Below are 18,999 nucleotides of genomic sequence, written 5' to 3'. Positions count from 1 at the left end.
TAATACATTGTCAGACCTTCATTTCTTCTCACGTGATCTTAAGTAACCTTCTCATCTGTCCTTGTGACTGGATAGCTGTGTTGAGAGGAAACAAACAGCCTCCAGGTTGGAAGTCACTGTCTTTGTAAGCTGAGAAGTGTTGTTCCATTCCTTTTGTAGTATTCTCTTCATTAGATCTGCCCTACATTTAAAGGGAAGGATTTCACAAGGGTGTGAATGCCAGATACGGGCTTCATTGAACATCTTCGTGGTTGTCCACATTTATGGTTGGTTGATTATAGTTCATAGACTGCACAATGCAACTTTTCTACTCTTAACTGTTTTGGAGCTACACTAGGCCAGAATATGCTGCAGACTACATAGAACTAGAGGGGTGTATGTAATACCTAAGTATAGCCTGAAGGAAATCAAGTTAGTTGATCCCAAGTATTGTGTGTAGGGTCAGGAATAGGAGTTAAAAGATGAGGGGATCCAGGGCAGTCAAATGTTGGGTTTAAACTTGTGAACTAACTCTGATCACACATCTTTTTTGTGTTTTAATTCTTCATAATCTCCTTAGCTGGTAATGAATCCTGTCCTCAGCCTCAGACGTCTGAACACCTGGCTGCCATAGAAATTATGAAACTGAAGCATATTTTGATTTTGCAGAATAAAATTGATTTGGTAAAAGAAAGCCAGGCTAAAGAACAGTATGAACAGATCCTTGCATTTGTACAAGGTAGGGTGCTGTAATAGTTAATAAGTGTATGAATCAAGGTTTAAGGTAAACATTTAATCATCAAAAATGAATCTATAGTTTCTAATCCCTGTTTCTCTATGTTACTAAATGCCTTTTAGCCAGTTTATAGAAGTAGTGAAATTTGAGTTGGTTGTTAGAGTTTGACTTTCATGTTAGATGGGAAAAAGGTAATAGTCTGCAAATATTACCAGTTCGGTTTCTTCCAGATGGCAGCACATTACTTTTGTTTTATTTAAAAATGACTGTTAACTTAATCATCATGGTAGTGAAAATATGTAAGAGCTAATATTTGTGTGTCATCCTTGCATTGAAGTCATGCTAGTATTGTCTGTATAATTCTAATCTCAGTATATGTGTTTTCAGAGTGAGGGCCAATGCAGTTTTTTAAATTCTTTCCCAGTAATAGTAAAATTATATATATATATATATGTTAGTCTGTTTTCTGATTATTTACACTGTCTTCTTAAGAATCTCTTTGTAATACTGCAAGTGACAATCATTTCTTTAATCTGTAATGTTCTTTTCTTTAAAACATATGGTTTCTGTTTGGGGCAAGACATAATACATATTATTTTTTACATTTGGCTATTTTATTTGTTAGATGGTCTATCTTAATTAGCCAGATTGTGTGATAAAAGTTATACCTGTAAGTTCTCTATTTGGTCCATTCTGTAGACTCCTTTTTTAGCATTAGAAAAAAAAACACTGTGCTTTTCTAACAGGGTGGTAGCTTTCCATCTTTTGCTGACATCTGTTTATGATGTCTAGATATCTGCTTTAGTTATCTTCAGTAATCTTTGGAGCAAATTTTGAAAAATGGATGAATTTTGATCTTTCTGAATTATGTCATACAGGTACAGTAGCAGAAGGAGCTCCTATTATTCCAATTTCTGCTCAACTAAAATATAATATTGAAGTTGTCTGTGAGTATATTGTTAAGAAAATTCCAGTACCTCTAAGAGACTTTACTTCAGAACCCCGACTCATTGGTAAGGACTTAAGCTATTAGCCTTTAACTGTTGACTGAGTTTTTCTACATTGTAGATTTACTTTTAAGGGCACAGAGGTAATGATATATTAGAATGTTTGGGTGCTATTTTGAATTTTAACATAGGGAATGAGTTTATTATACCACAGGCAACATATATATATATATATATGTATACGTGTATATATATGAGTCATATATATGCATTTATATATATGTATACATATATATGAGTCATATATATGTATTTTTATATATATATACATAAGTCAACGGAGTGAATTTTAAAGTTTTCTGTATTAGATAGATTGATTCTAAAATGCTAGATTGGAGAACAGAATCATTAATGAAATAGAAAAGTTAATTTTTATTAGGTAATCAGGATTAGAGTAATATAGTGTTAGAGTAACAATAGTGTTCTTTTATACAGAATAATGTTTTAAACAAGAACAGGAAAATAGAACCTCTGTACAAATTGTTTTAGCATACTGTTTATGAAGATTTTCATGTTCTTTTTGCCTTAATTTTGTAGTACCAGTACTGATGATTACATTAAGGTTGTGTTTTTTGAAAACAAGTTTGCAGAAAACTTGAACCTTTCTGTACACTCTGCTGGGGATCCTGTGTGTTTTATGGAGAGTCTTCTTTTGAGTGATTATGAAGCACACTCTTTGATAAGTGCCGCTTTTTATAAGTTAATACAGTCCTAGAATTATTTTGTAGTTTTAAAAATAAGTTTTTGTCACATAAGTTCTAATATAAAGGTATATGAGAGAAGAATTCAGTTCCACAGAACTGATAGCATGTGTATTTCCAAATGTCTTTTTGTTCATATCATTATATAAACCTAGGTGCGTGTATAGTCATTTAATGAATGTAGGATTGTACTCCGGAAATGAATTTCATAGCTACTTCTTTTTTTAATTTATGTGAGGATCACTGTAATAGTTTGGTAGGGCTGCCGTAATAAAACATCACATAATGGGTTTACTTCTCACATATACATGGGCCAGACATTAAGGTCCTTCCAGATTTTCTTCCTCCAGAAGCCTCTCCTCTTTGACTTGCAGATGGCCAGATGGTGCTTTTTGTCACACAGTTTTTTCTCTGTATGTATGCATCCTTGCTACCTCTTTGTCCAGATCCCCTGTTTTTGTAAGGACATGAGTCAGACTGGCTTAGGGCCTACTCAGTGACCTAATTTTACTTGAGTTACCTCTTTGAAGGCCTTGTCTTCAAATATAGATTCTGAGGTACTGGGTCAAAAGCTTAGGGGCTTTAGCATGAATTGCAGGGAAGGAGGCCACACTTTATTTAGCCTAGAATAATCAACCCTTCACTTAATTTTATCTGTATGAAGTATTTATTTGTCTTTTCTTTTGTAATAGTTGTTTAATTCCATAGTATAAATAGAGCTTCAACATGTCACTTAATTGATTGACTTATTTTCACTTTTCCAATATTTAAGACCATAATTAGATTTGGAATAATGATGTTTTCCACAAACTCAACTCTAAGGTGTAGGTCTTAGCTACTTCTGAACATAGACACACTCCACTCACAAAGTTAGCATGAGTAAGCATCTGATTTAACTAACAGGATGAACTTTGTGGTTTATTTCCTTTTTTCCTTTTCCCTTTCCCAGTTATTAGGTCCTTTGATGTCAACAAACCTGGCTGTGAAGTTAATGATCTTAAAGGTGGTGTGGCTGGTGGTAGTATTTTAAAAGGAGTGTTAAAGGTGAACTTGATTTTGAACTTTTCTTAACTAGAACATATTTTAAAGATGGTAAAAATAAAATTTCAAAATTAACTTTAAAACACATTGTTTTAATATGTCTTTAAATCATGCATAGGTTATAAGCTAGGTAACTGAATAGTGGTTGTGTTTAGAGATGTACTAGTTAGGACTCTTAACATGTAAAGGTAATTATCTTGTCCCACATATTTTTATAACTCAATGTTTCAGTTGAACCAGGAAATAGAAGTCAGACCTGGCATTGTTTCCAAAGACAATGAAGGAAAACTCATGTGTAAACCAATCTTTTCCAAAATTGTATCACTTTTTGCGGAACACAATGATCTTCAGTATGCTGCTCCAGGTGGTCTTATTGGTAAGAATTTCACTTAACATCTGTAGGCTTCTGATAGCACCTGTTCATGTCACTTTTTTGTGAAATACACTGTCTATATCTCTAATTAGGTATTTTAAGTGAATATGAAGGAGTGGGATGCACAGGTATACACATAATTTAATTGTTCACTGTAGTTTAAAACAATTTCATGTTTGTTAAAAAAAACTTGAAGGGAATTTTTTGGTGGTGCAGTGGTTAGGACTCAGCCTGGAGAATCCCAGGGATGGGGGAGCGTGATAGGCTGCCATCTTTGGGGTCGCACAGTCAGACACGACTGAAGCGACTTAGCAGCAGCAGCATAATTAATGCCTCATTAAGAAACTAAAATCCCATAAGCCGTGCTCTCTTTGTGGTGGCAGGAGTTTTATATGTAAAGAATACATTTTAATTGCTATTAGGAAACCACTGTAGAACACAGGGTGCTCTGTGATGGTCAAGAGGGGTGGACTGTTGGTGGGAGAACCAAGAGGGAAAGCTTCACGTATACGTAAAGCTGATTCACATTGTACAACAGAAATCAACACAGCACTAAAGCAGTTACACTGTGAAAACACAAAACACTAATTTATTGAGTGTGGTATGCTTAGTCGCTCAGTTGTGTCCAAATGTTTGTGACTTCATGGACTTTAGCCCCCCGCGCTCCCTTGTCCTTGGGGATTCTCCAGGCAAGAATACTGGAGTGGGTTGTTATGCCTTCCTCGAGGGAATCTTCCCAACCCAGGAGTTGAATCCAGGTGTCCTGCATTGTGGGAGGATTATTTATCAGCTGAGCTACCAGGGAATCCCAATTTATTCAGTTTATTGAAAATGATAAGTTAAATAGCAAAGTGTAATGATTTAATATTAAATATAATACACCCTTACTTAAACTGGTCAGATTCACACTGTTCACGGCATCTGGTCCAGTCACTTCACGGCAAATAGGTGGGAAAGCAATGGAAACAGTGACAGACTTTATTTTCTTGGGCTCCAAAATCACTGCAGATGCTGACTGCAGCCAAGAAAGTAAAAGAGGCTTGCTCCTTGGAAGAAAAGCTATGAACAACTTAGACAGCATTTTAAAAAACAGAGACAGCACTTGCCAACAGAGGTTGGTATCTCTTGATTAAAGTGAAAGAGGAAAGTGAAAAAGTTGGCTTAAAGCTCAACATTCAGAAAACTAAGATCATGGCAACCAGTCCTATCACTTCATGGCAGATAGATGGGGAAACAGTGGAAACAGTGTCAGACTTTATTTTTCTGGGCTCCAAAATCACTGCGGATGTTGACTGCAGCCACAAAATTAAAAGACCCTTGTTCCTTGGAAGGAAAGTTATGACCAACCTAGACAGCATATTCAAAAGCAGAGACATTACTTTGCAACAAAGATCCATCTAGTCAAGGCTGTGGTTTTTCCAGTAGTCATGTATGGATGTGAGAGCTGAGTGCTGAAGAATTGATGCTTTTGAACTGTGGTGTTGGAGAAGACTCTTGAGAGTCCCTTGGAGTGCAAGGAGATCCAACCAGTCCATCCTAAAGGAGATCAGTCCTGGGTTCATTGGAAGAACTAATGTTGAAGCTGAAACTGCAATACTTTGGCTGCCTGATGTGAAGAGCTGACTCATTAGAAAAGACCCTGGTGCTGGGAAGAATTGAAGGAAGAAAAGGAGAGACAGAGGATGAGATTTTCTTGTTACTTGGTTGCATTAGTGTACGAACAATAGTATAATGAGAACCCTGTATACCTGCCAACCAGCATTAACAATTATGTATTATATCCCTGCGAAGTAATATCCCTGGTGGCTTACTGATAAAAAATCCACCTAACAGTGCAGGAGAGATAGGTTCAATCCCTGGGTCAGGAAGACCCTTTGTAAAGGAAATGACAACCCACTCCAGTATTCTTACTTGGGAAATCCCATGAACAGAGGATACTAGTGGCTATATACAGTGCATGGAGTCAGAATCAGACACAATCGAGTGACTGAACAGCAACAATCATTATAAACTTTGTAATTCTCAGACTTAATTAATTACATGACATTTATTTACCTTTATAGTTTAAATTAAACTTTTAAAAAATTCTTTAATTTCTGTAAACCCTTTTTTTCCCATTGTTCTTGTATTTATGGATAAAGCAGGGATTTCAATGAGAAATGTATGGCATTTTGATTATGTAGTTGTTACATGTTATGAGTTAATTGGGTTAGAATGTGTAGATAGAAGTTGTGCTGGTATGACTACCTTTGCAAGTGTTTTAAGAAATAGCAAATTGGAATATGTATTTTTTATATCTTAGGAGTTGGAACAAAAATTGACCCCACTTTGTGCCGGGCTGACAGAATGGTGGGGCAGGTGCTTGGTGCAGTTGGAGCTTTACCAGAGATTTTCACAGAATTGGAAATTTCCTATTTTCTACTTAGACGACTTCTTGGTGTACGCACAGAAGGAGACAAGAAAGCAGCAAAGGTAAGTGCTTTTTGTAATTCAGAAGCACAGACAAAGCATGATGTTTCAAGCAGTTTTGTTCATTTGTTACAGTGACAGTATAATCACAAAAAAAGTATTCGGGAGTGAATACTTTGGAAGTTTCTGTGTACCAATGAGCCATAAACCAAGCCAGAATTTTGTTTTGTTATTTAATGGAAAAAAGTGTTTGTGCCCATATGTCTAATGTGCGAGCTCAGCCATGTCTAACTCTTTGTGACCCAGTGGACTGCATCCAGCAAGGCTCCTTTGTCCATGAAATTTTCCAGGCAGAAAACATGTGACTTTTTATAAAAGAAGAGTCAGACTTTGTTGGCAGAGATACAGAGAACTAAGTACTTAAATTTTCTGAGAGAGTATAAATTTGTAACATATTTAAGTGTTCACTGTCCCAGCATGCTGGGGTCCTGCCCTGGTTGGATCCAGGGTATCCGAAGTGTGACAGTGTCAGTGAAGAGAATGATTTAGAGAGATAAAGAAAGTTGTAGATAAGAAAATAGAGGAGAGAAAGAAAGAAGGACACAGGGAGACCAAGCTTCTTCGGTTAGCTAGGCCCATTACTTTATTTTCAGAGAGGGCTTTTATACCTCTGAGTTGTACGTTGAGGAAAGTGAAAGATGCAGAGTCAACTCAACATTCCATCAGTATTAACTTTTATTGATACCAGGTTCCTTCCTGCAAGAGTCTTATTTTTTGTACATTATCTTCTGGCCCGGAGGCCTGTTGATATTTTATGACCTCTTTTTGATAGAGGTTGGTCGGCCAGAACAATAATTTTCCCTTAAAGTGTTTCTTCTTAAATTCCTAGGCTGCGTCACCCTTAAAGTACAGAGTTACGTTTTTATGAAGCAGATTCAGCAGGTTACAGCAAAGAAAGAACTTATTAACTCAAAGTCTAATGTTGCTAATGCTAAAGCTGCTGCTTGATTTTTCTACATCCTGACTATATTCACTCCCAGGAACACAATGGATAAGGGATGTGAGAACTTGGCAGCAAACATTGGCTCAACAATGTTGCAAGAGTCTGGATAAACCTGCCAAGTAAGCTAGAATGCTAATAGGGGTTTGAATTGAAACATTCTTATCTTGTCCAGGAGACTTATTAACTAAAGCCCTAAGTTAACTCTTTCCAGAGAAAGGTGGTCTGCGACAGCCCCCTGTTAATGTCAGAAGAGTTGGTGAAAGACATAAAATAGTAAGACAAATTCTGGTTTTGGGGTAGATGCTCAAGCAGGTCCAGGGGGTCCATTGAGTCCAGAGGCCTTGCTTGTCAGGACTCTTCGCATGACCTTGTCATGGGTGGGATCTCCCTTGCTGGCTCCTGGCACCAGCAGTTTCATTTTAGAGTTGTCATTTTATTTATTTATTTATTTATTTTTTTAATTTTAATTTTTTTTTTTTAATTTTAAAATCTTTAATTCTTAGATGTGTTCCCAAACATGTGACAACGGGAAAATGACATTTAAAAAGGAATGATGTGTAATACATATTTTGACATTAAAAGATCTGAAGATACAATAAGCTCAGAGAAACAAGTGGCAGAGAGTGATACAGAGTACTCTGTTAGCTTTTAACACTGGGTTTTTTATAGTAGTTAAGTCTTTGTATCATGTTATCACTATTAGATTGTATTCCCTAGCTTTTCTTTAAGCTTTAGTATTTGTTGTTTGAGTGCTTAAAATAATAGCTAGTGGGAAGCTGCTCTATAGCACAGGGAGCTGTTCCTATACCTTGCTTTGAAGTATGCAACCTTAGATTGAGAATATTCTTCCTGTACAGTATTTAAAATTCTGTATGTGATCATAAAGTCCTTTTTAGAGTTCGTTTTAGTATTTATATTTCTTATAGTCTGACTAAATGAAACATGAAGGTCTTAAAGACAACAGTGTAGGGGTTACCCTGGTGGCTCAGTGGTAAAGAATCTGGCTGCCGGTGCAAGAGACAACAGGTTTGATCCCTGATCTGGGAAGATACCATATGCTGTGGGAGCAGGAAATCCTCTGTGCCACAACTGCTTTGTCCACATGTGCAACTGCTGAAGACTGCCCACCTAGACTCTGCTTAGCAGGAGAAGCTGCCACAGTGAGAAGCCCACACACCACAGCTAGAGAGTAATCCCTACTGACCCCTACTAGAGAAAGCCTGCACAGCAACAAAGACCCAGCATTGCCACAAATAAATAAAATTATATATAAAAAAAGCTGGTGTGAATTTTGACATTATACTGTAGAAGCATCAGTAGGCAGTATGTTGTTCAGTTGGTAAGCCATGTCCAACTCTTTGTGACCCCAAGGACTGCAGCAAACCAGAGTTCCTTGTCCTTCACACTCCTGGAGTTTGCTCTAACTTGGGTCGATGGAGTTCATCATGCCATGCAACCTTCTACTCTGTAGCCCCCTTCTCCCACCTTAAATCTTCCCTAGTGTCCGGTCTATTCCAGTGACTTGGCTCTTTTTATCAGGTGTTCAGAGTATCAGAGCTTCAGCTTCAGGATCTGTTCTTCCAATGAATGTTCAGGTTGGTTTCCTTTAGGATTGACTGGCTTGATCTTGCAGTTTAAGGGTCTCTCAAGGGTTTTCTGCAACACTGTAATTTGAAAGCATCAATTTTTCAACACTCAGTCTTCTTTATGGTTCAACTCTCACATCCATACACGACTTCTAGAAAAACTGTAGCTTTGACTCTATGGGCATTTATTAACGAACTGATGTCTCTGCTTTTTAATAATGTAGTCTAGGCTTTTTGTAGCTTTTCATTCCAAGAGTGACTGTCTTTTAATTTTGTGGCTTCAGTCACCAACTACAGTGATTTTGGAACCCAAGAAAAGAAAATCTGTCATTGTTTCCATTTTTTCCCTTTATATTTGGTGTGAAGTAGCAGAGACATTACTTTGCCAACAAGGGTCCATCTAGTCAAGGCTATGGTTTTTCCAGTGGTCATGTATGGATGTGAGAGTTGGACTGTGAAGAAAGCTGAGCGCCAAAGAATTGATACTTTTGAACTGTGGTGTTCGAGAAGACTTGAGAGTCCCTTGGAGTGCAAGGAGATCCAACCAGTCCATTCTAAAGGAGATCAGCCCTGGGATTTCTTTGGAAGGAAGGATGCTAAAACTGAAACTCCAGTACTTTGGCCACCTCATGCAAAGAGTGACTCATTGGAAAAGACTCTGATGCTGGGAGGAATTGGGGGCAGGAGGAGAAGGGGATGATAGAGAATGAGATGGCTGGATGGCATCACCGACTTGATGGATGTGAGTTTGAGTGAGCTCCGGGAGTTGGTGATGGACAGGGAAGCCTCGCGCGCTGCAATTCATGGGGTTGCAAAGAGTTGGACATGACTGAGCGACTGAGCTGAACTGAACTGAATGGGACTGGATGTCAGGATCTTGGTGTTTTGAACGTTGAGTTTCAAGCTAGCTTTTTCACTCTTCTGTTTCATCTTCATCAAGAGACTCTTTAGTTTGCTTGACATTCTGCCGTTAGTGTGGTATCATCTGTATATCTAAGGTGGTTTTTATTTCTCCCAGCAGTCTTGATTCCAGGTTGTGATTCATCCAGCCCTGTGTTTTGTAAACAAGCAAGGTGTCAGTATACAGCCTAGACTTACTCCTTTCCCAATTTGGAACCAGTTGTTCCATGATTGGTTCTGTTGCTTCTTGACCTACGTACAGGTCTTGGAGGAGGCAGGTATTGCCCTTTAAAAAATTTTCCAGTTTGCTGTGATCCACATAGGTAAAGGCTATAGCTTAGTCAGTAAGCAGATGATTTTCTGAAATTTCTTTGCCTTTTCTATGACCCAGTGGATGTTGGCAATTTGATCTCTGGTTCTTCTCCCTTTTCTAAATCTAGATGTACATTTGGAGGTTCTCAGTTCACATACAGCTGAAACCTAGCTTGATGGATTTTATGCGTTACCTTGCTAGTTTGTGAAATGAGCTCAGTTGTAGTAGAATTGGAACATACTTTGGAAATGCCTGACTCTGGGATGAGAATGAACACTCTGTATCCCAGTCCTAGGCTACTGCTGAATTTTCCAAATTTGCTGATGTATTGAGTGGAGCACTGTAACAGCATCATCATTTAGGATTTGCATTAGCTCACTTGGAATTCTATCACCTCCACGAACCTTGTTCATAGTAATTTTTCCTAAGGCCCGCTTACTTTCACACTCAAGGATATCTGGCTCTAGGTGAGTGACTATACTGTTGAGGTTATCTGGGTCATTAAGACTTTAATTGTATATTTTGTCCATGTGTTCTTTTGTGTGTGTGTGATGATTTTTGCCCTACATCAGTGTGAATCAGTCAGAGGTATATATGTTCTCTCTATCCTGAACTGCTCTCCCTCCTCCCTTCCCAGCCTGTCCTTCAGGGTTGTCCTAGAGCATCAGCTTTGTGTGCACTGCTTCATGCCTCAAGCTTGTACTGGTCATCTGTTTTGCATATAATAACATACACGCTTCAGTGCTATTCTCAAATCCCATTCTTGCCTTCTCGCATCGAGTCCCAAAGTGGTGGTTTACAACTGTGTTCCTTTGGCACCCTGCATATAAGATGGTCAGTACTATCTCTGTAAATTCCATGTATTTGTGTTAATATACAGTATATGACTTTTCCTTTCTGACTTAACTTCACTCTGAATAATAGCCTCCAGGTTCATCCATCTCATTAAAACTGACTAAAATGCATACCTTTATATAACTGGGTAATATTCCTTTGTGTATGTGTACACCCTCCTTATCCATTCATATGCTGATGGACAGTTCAGTTGATTCCACGTCCTAGCTATTGTAAACAGTGCTGCAGTGAACGTTGGGGTACATGTGTCTCTTTCAGTTCTGCTTTCCTTGGAATGTAACCAGCAGTGGGATTGATTGCTGGATCATATGGCAGTTCTGTTCCCAGATTTTCAAGAATCTCCACACTGTTATCCAAAGTGGCTATACCAGTTTGCGTTTGCATCAACAGTATAAGAGGGTTCCCTTTTCTCCACACCCTCTCTAGCATTTGTGGACTTTCGCTGCTGCTGCTGCTAAGTCACTTAAGTCATGTCTGACTGTGCGACCCCATAGATGGCAGCCCACTAGGCTACCCCGTCCCTGAGATTCTCCAGGCAAGAACGCTGGAGTGGGTTGCCATTTCCTTCTCCAGTGCATGAAACTGAAAAGTGAAAGTGTAGTCCCTCAGTCCTATCCGTCTCTTAGCGACCCCATGGACTGTAGCCCACCAGGTCCTCCGTACGTGGTATTTTCCAACCAAGAGTACTGGAGTGGGGTGCCATTGCCTTCTCCTTGTAAACTTTCTGATGATGGCTATTTGGACTAGTATGACATGATACCTCATTTGTAGTTTTGATTTGCATTTCTCTAATAATAAGTGAAGTTGACTATCTTTTAAAGAGTTTATTAGTCATCTGTGTATCTTCTTTGGAGAGAAATGTCTATATAGGTTTTTTGCCCATTATTTTATTGGGTTGTTCATATTTCTGGTATTGAACTGCATAAGCTGCTTGTATATTTTGGATATTAATTCTTCGTCAGCTTGTTACTTTCTCCCATTCAGAAGGCTGTCTTTACACCTTGCTTATAGTTTCTTTCATTGTGCAGAAGCTTTTAATTAGGTGCAATTTGTTTATTTTTGTTTTTCTGTCCATTACTCTGGGAGGTGGGTCATAGAAAACATGTGATGATTTATGTTGAAGAGTCTTCTGTCTTTATTTTTCCCCTCAAAGTTTTAAAGTTTCTGATCTTATATTTAGGTATTTAGTCCATTTTCAGTTTATTTTTGTGTATGGTGTTAGAAAATGTTCTAATTTCATTCTTTTACATATAGTTGACAGTTTGCCCAGCACCACTTGTTGAAGAGACTGTCTTTTCTGCATTGTATATTTTTTGCCTCATTTGTCAAAGATACAGTGTCCATAGGTACATAGACTTATTTCTGGACATTCTGTTTTGTTCTGTTGATCTATAGTTTTGTCTGTGTCAGTATCAGACTATGGTGATGACTGTAGCTTTGTAGTACAGTCTGTAGTTAGGAAGGTTGATTCCTCCAGTTTCATCCTTCTCAAGACTGCTTTGGCTATTTGAAGTCTTTCATGTTTCCATAAATTGTGAAATTATTTGCTCTAGTTCTCTGAAAAATACCATTGGTAGTTTGATAGGAATTGCATTGAATATGCTAACAATGAAAAATCAGAAAGAGAAATGAAGGAAACAACCCTGTTCAACATTGTAACAAAAGAAATAAAATGCTTGAGTAGTATACTCATTTTCACTGTATTGATTCTTGCAATCCAACATGTGTCATCTTTGATTTCTTTCATCTGAATTTTATAGTCTCTATATAGATGTTCAGTTTCTTTAGGTAAATTTATTCCTAAGCATTTTATTCCTTTTGTTGAAGTGTTGAATGGGGTTATTTGCTTTATTTCTCTTTCTGATTTTTCATTGTTAGCATGTAAGAATGGAAGGTCATTTCTGTATGTGAATTTTATATGCTGCTACTTTACTCGGAGAAAGCAATGGCAACCAACTCCTGTACTGTTGCCTGGAAAATCCCGTGGATGGAGGAGCCTGGTAGGCTGCAATCCATGGAGTCACTGAGTCAGACACGACTGAGTGAATTCACTTTCACTTTTCACTTTGATACATTGAAGAAGGAAGTGGTGACCCACTCCAGTGTTCTTGCCTGGAGAATCTCAGGGACGGGGTAGCCTGGTGAGCTGCCAACTATCAGATTGCACTGAGTTGGACATGACTGAAGTGACTTAGCAGCTACTTTACTGTATTCATTGATTAATAGTTTCTTGGTGACATCTTTAGGGTTTTTTATGTAGAGGATCATATCATCTGCAAACAATGAGAGTTTAGCTTCTTTTCCAATCTGGATTCCTGTGATTTCTGTGATTTCTTTTTCTTCTCTGATTGCTGTGGCTAGAATTTCCAAAACGGTGTTGAATAGAAGTGATGAGAGTGGGCACCCTTGTCTAGTTCCTGATTTTAGAGTAAATGCTTTCAATGTTGCACCATTGACATTAGTGTTTGCTGTGGGTTTGTCATATATGGCTTTTATTATGTTGAGATATGTTCCTTCTGTGCCTGCTTCTGGAGCGTTTTCATCATTAAAAGGTGTGGAATTTTGTCAAAGGGTACCTCTGCATCTATTAAAATAATCATACAGTTGTATCTTTCAATTTGTTAATATGTTATTGTATTGATTGATTTGGAAATATTGAAGAATCCTTGGCATCCCTGGAAGCACACCCAGTTGACATAATGTCTCATCTTTTTAATATGTTTGTGGGTTTTGTTTGCTAGAATTTTATTCAGGGTTTTTGCATCTATGTTTACCAGTTATACTGTCCTGTAGTCTTTTTTTGTGGTGTCTTTGTCTGGTTTTGGTGTCAGGTTGAGGGTGGCCTCATTGAATGAGTTTGTGTGTTTTTCTTCCCTTGCAGTTTTCAGGAAGAGTTTCAGTAGGATAGGTGTTAATGCTTTCTTAATTTTTGATAGCCATTGTGATGGCTTCATGTGTGAAGCCATCTTGTCCTGGGCTTTTGATTATTGGAAGATTTTGATTACAGTTTAAATTTCCATTCTTGTGATCTAGTGTTCATATATTCTATTTCTTATTCAGTTTTGAAACATTAGACTTTATAAGTATTTGTCCATTTCCTCCAAGTTGTACATTTTGTTGGCATATAGTTGTTCATAGTAGTCTCTGATGATAGTTTGTATTTCTCTGTTGTTCATTTTAATTTCTGGAATTTTTTCTTGTTAACTTTATGGATTTGAACCTGCTCTTTTTCCTGATAAATCTGATAAACGGTTTGTCTATCTTATGTTCAAAGAACCAGCTTTTAGTTTACTGATCTTTGCTGTAGTCTCTTTCATTTCTTTTATGGTATTTTTTTTTTCTAGTTGCTTTACATGTCAAGTTAGGGTGTTTCTTAGTGTTTCTTTTGTTTCTTGAGGTAGGCTTGTTCTGCTCTGAATTTCCCTCTTCAGAGGTTTTCCTGAGCACTGGTTTTCCTGAATCTGATATTTTTTATTTTTGTGTTTTCATCATTTGTTTCTGTGTATATTTTGATCTCCTTTCTGATTTCTTCTGTGATCTGTTGGTGATTTAGAAGTGTGTTGTTTCGTCTCTGTGTTTTATGGATTTTCCCCACCTATGATTAATATCTAATCTTAAGCATTGGGATCCAAAAAGATGCTTGAAATGATTTCAGTTTTTGAAGATTTACCAAGCCTTGTTTTGTGGCCCAGAATGTGATCTCCTGGAGAATGATCTGTGTGCGCTGGAGAAGAATGTGAAATACATTGTTTTTGGGTGAAATCCTTGGTAGATATTACGTCTAATGGGTCCAATGTATTATTTAAAATTTGTTTCCTTGTTGATTTTTATGTCAGATATTCTGTCCCTTGGTGTGAGTGTGGTATTATAGTCCCACACTATTATTGTGTTACTGTCAGTTTCCCCTTTAATAGTTGTTAGTATTTGCCTTATGTATTGAGGTACTCTTTATGTTGGGTGCATATATATTTATAATTGTTTTTATCTTCTTCTGATTGATCTCTTGATCATTATGTAGTATTCTTCTTTACGTCTTAGAAAGGCCTTTGTTTTAAGCTCTGAGTGTTGCTATTCTTGCCTTTTTTTTTTTTTTGCTCCATATTATTAACTATCTCTTTGTACCCTCTCATTTTCAGCCTGTATGTACACCTAGGTTTGAGATGGGTCTGTTGTAGACAGCGTATATAGGGGTTTTGTTTTTGTATCCATTTGGCCAGTCTTTGTCTTTTGATTGGAGCATTTTATCCATTTACATTCAAGGTAATTATTGATAGATATGTTCCCATTAGCATTTACTTTATTGTTTGGGGTTCTTTTTTAGAAACCTATAACAAACTTGTCTAGACAAGATCCTTTAGCATTTGTTGAAGAATTAATTTGGTGGTGCTGAATTCTCTCAGCTTTTGCTTGTCTGTAAAGCTTTTGATTTCCCTTCTGAATCTGAAAGAGATCCTTGCTGGGTAGAGTAATTTTGGTTCTGATTTTTCCCTTTCATCTCTTTAAGTATGTACTATCATTCCCTCTAACCTGCAGAGTTTCTGTTGAAAGATCAGATGTTATCCTTATGGGGATCCACTAGTATATTATTTGTTGCTTTTCTCTTGCTGCTTTTAATTTTGCTCTTTATGTTTAATTTTTGTTAGTTTGATTAATATGTGTCTGGTTATGTTTTTCCTAGGGTTTATCTTGTATGGGACTCTCTGGGCTCTTTGTACTTGGTTTTTGTTTCCTTCCCAATTTTAGGAAAGTTTTCTGACTATAATCTTTTCGAATACTTTCTCATGCCGTTTCCTTTTGTCTTCTCCTGGGACCCTATGATTTGAATGTTGGGGCATTTAACATTGTCTCAGAGGTCTTTGAGGTTGTCCTCATTTCTTTCTATTCTTTTTTCTGCTCTGCTTCATTTCTTTCCACCATTGTATCTTCTAGCTCAATTATCTATCCTTTCTTTTGCCTCAGAGTTCCTTTGATTTCTTTTGGTTCCTTCCAGAGTGTTTTAATCAGTTTTGCATTGTTCATTACTGCTTGACTCTTTTTTATTTCTTTTAAGTCCTTGTTAAACATTTCTTGCATCTTCTTAATATGAGTCTGTAGTCTGTCTGTAACTCGATTTTGTTTTCAAGATTTTGGAGTACCTTTACTATCATTATTCTGAATTCTTTTTCAGGTAAACTCCCTTTCTCCTTTTTTGTTTGGTTTGGTTAATTTTTATCATGTTCCTTCACCTAATGGATATTTCTCTGCCTTCTCATTTAGTTTGCTGTGTTTGGGGTCTCCTTTCTGCAGGCTGCAGGGTTGTAGTTCCTCTTATTGTGGGTGTGGTTGGATCCTGTGTGTGGGGTTGGACCTTTGCTTGTGAAGGTTTCCTGTTAGGGGGAACTTGTTTTGTGTTCTGGTGAAAGGAGCTGGACATTGTCTCTCTGTAGGGCAAGGAAGTGTCCAGTAGTGCGTTTTGGTGTGTCTGTGGATTTGATATGGTGTATGAAATATCTTGTATTGGAACTTGCATTGGAACTTGATGGCTCTTCGGTGAAGCTTGTGTTTAGTGTAGGCATGGAGAGTTTTGGGTAAGCTCTTGTCTGTTAGTGTTCCTTGGGGTCAGAAGTTCTATAATGGTCTAAAGTTCTGGAGGTGAGCCTCCACCTCTGTGTTTGAGTCCCCCTCCTACAGTAGCATTAAAGCTTCTCTGTCCTCACAGCACTAAAGACAAAACCCCAAGGTTAGTATTGAAACAACTCTCCACAGCCAGGAATACACAGAGAGGTTCACAGAATTACGTAGAGAAGAGGAAACAGGGAGATAGAAATAACCAGGTTGAGAAAATGGAGAGTTAGAGGGGGATAGAGCAGTCAAGACAGCAGTTGAATGCCTAAGTGAAAATGGGTACTATAAAATAGACTCTTAAAGGCTCAAAGTTAATAATAATTATCAAAAAGCAAAGATTAAAAAACTAGGATAGAAATTAGACTTTCAGTATACTACAGTAAAGTACAATATAAAAAATACAAAACAAATTCTGTCAAAAAAATAAAAAAATATTTGTATGGAGTTTGTTTAAAAAGGGGCTTTAATTTTAAAGAAAGGTAATAGACTACAAATATGAATGTTAAGGAAATATTAAAGAACAGTTTTTTAAAAAATTAAAAATGATAGTGAAATGTTTACAGGAATTTCTCTGGAGCTGTTGTGGGCTGTGTGGGGTCAGTTAAATGTCAAATAATCCCTTATTCTGGCTTGTACTTGTTCTCAAAGTCTGTTCTTGACCCTTAGATGCACAGTCTCCGATTAACCGGTGGATTTTAATCTGTTGTATCTGCCACTTCCAGGTGGTTCCCTCTTCTTTGCTTATTTTTGCCTCCTGTGTTTGTAAGTTTCTTCAGTATCTAATCTCTGCCCTGAGTTGAAGGGGCAAAGGTGACCATTTATTCAGGGTCACTTGCTCATTTGTGTTGTGGAGAGCGACACACTGCAGGCAAACACTGCCGGGATGTGTGGGGAGTGCTCACAGTGAATGGACCACATGGGGGTTGCTGCAGCCCAAACTGGTGTGTGTTTCCCAGGTCCATATTACTCAGGCTCCCAGGTCCTCTGCAAGGACCCTGTCCTGGGAAGGCCCTTGCTTTCGTGCACTTCCCAGGCCCAAGCCTCTCAGGCACATATTCCTGGATGTACCATGAGCACACAGACCCAGATGGGCAGTGTGTCTCATGCATCTCTCTGGTCCCAGCAGCTTGTTTTCCTGGGTGTGCTGCAAGGGCTTAGTCTCATGTGTACCTTGTGTCTCCTTAGGGTAACTGGTCTTAGATTGTAATACTCATGGCAGATATGAACCATCCAGGGTCCCAGGAAGACATGGTTAGTGACTGGCAGCCTGGTCACAGCTTGGTGGGAGAAGTATCTGGGGTTGAGATTGCAGAGGTCCCTTGCCTTCTGCCTCTGGCTGTGGTGTACCTGCCTGTTAGCCTCCAGAGAGGGAGGGCCACTGGCTTACTCCTCTTGGTATTCCCTTTGCAATCCTTTGTTCTGTGATTGTGCCAGGGGTCATGGTGAGATGTAGAGTCTCCTCTGGAAAGGTCTTTTGTTTTTCATTGTCTCTCTGGAATTCCCAGGGATTGGGTTGCTGTGTCACATTGGCCCCGTCAGATTGTCCTCTGAGCACTCAAGCCTGGTCCTTACCCTAAAGACCAGTGATGTATCCTGTGCCTTGCCTAGCCCCTCCTATATTTGGGCAGAAGTGAGTTGTGTGAGCCTTTTGCTTTTCTGCTTGTAATGCGGTTTGGTGCGAAAATTCTGTGGTGATTTTTTTTTTTTTCTTCCCATTATATTGCTCTCGGAGATTCCAGAGCTCTTCACTGACCCTCTCTGTGATAGGGTTTCCTATTGTGTGGAAACTTCTACATGACTCCCTCTGCAGGTGAGGTCACTGTCCCTTAATCCCTTGTCTCTCTTTTCATCTATTATCTTTTGTCCTACCTTCTTTTGAAAAGATAACCTTGCGTTTCTGGTATCTGGTGTTCCCCACTAGCATTGAGAAGTTGGTTTGTGGAAGTTGCTCCACGTTCATTTGATCTTTTGATGGATCTCTGGGGGAGAAAGTGGTCTCCCTATCCTATTCCTCCACCATCATGGGACCTCCCTCCCTCTTCTGTGTATTCTTGTCATATATTCTTATTCTCTTGTGCTGTTAGGTTCTTGCCATTTCTGTCCATTATTGTGCCCATCCTTGCCTGAATTTTTTCTTGCTCTCAATTTTCTTGAAGAGGTCTCTTGTCTTTCCTGTCTTTTAGTTTCGTCTAGTGTTTGTATTGTTCATTTAAGTTTTTCTTCTCTCTCCTGCTGTTCTCTGAAGCTGTGTGTTCAGATGGATATGTCTATTCAGTTTCTTCTTTGACTTTTACTTCTTTTCACAGCTATTTGTAAGGCCTCCTCAGACAACCACTTTACCTTCTTGCATTTCTTTTTCTTGGGAATAATTTTAGTCACCACCTCCTATACAGTGTTACAAACCTTTGTCTATAGTTCTCCAGGCACTCTGTCCGATCTAATCCCTTGAATCTGTTTGTCACTTCCACTATATAATCTTAAGGAAATTGGTG

The 18,999-nt window shown here is 38.2% G+C and overlaps 1 protein-coding gene across 3 annotated transcripts in view; it reads left to right on the top strand.

Moving 5' to 3' along the window:
- LOC108634721 (eukaryotic translation initiation factor 2 subunit 3, Y-linked-like) overlaps window positions 1-18,999 on the top strand; it is a 45,088-nt gene that overhangs the window by 10,690 nt on the left and 15,399 nt on the right. For 2 of the 3 annotated variants that reach the window (XM_018044898.1, XM_018044896.1), the window contains exons 6-10: window positions 560-718; window positions 1,594-1,728; window positions 3,373-3,467; window positions 3,696-3,840; window positions 6,140-6,309. In XM_018044898.1, coding sequence (XP_017900387.1) covers window positions 560-718; window positions 1,594-1,728; window positions 3,373-3,467; window positions 3,696-3,840; window positions 6,140-6,309 — 704 coding nt within the window. The remainder of the gene's footprint in view (window positions 1-559; window positions 719-1,593; window positions 1,729-3,372; window positions 3,468-3,695; window positions 3,841-6,139; window positions 6,310-18,999) is intronic. The other variant, XM_018044897.1, reaches the window with a different exon arrangement.

Source organism: Capra hircus, unplaced genomic scaffold, assembly GCF_001704415.2.
Source record: "Capra hircus breed San Clemente unplaced genomic scaffold, ASM170441v1, whole genome shotgun sequence".
Taxonomy (NCBI): domain Eukaryota; kingdom Metazoa; phylum Chordata; class Mammalia; order Artiodactyla; family Bovidae; genus Capra; species Capra hircus.
This window is presented reverse-complemented; position numbering and strand designations above follow the sequence as displayed.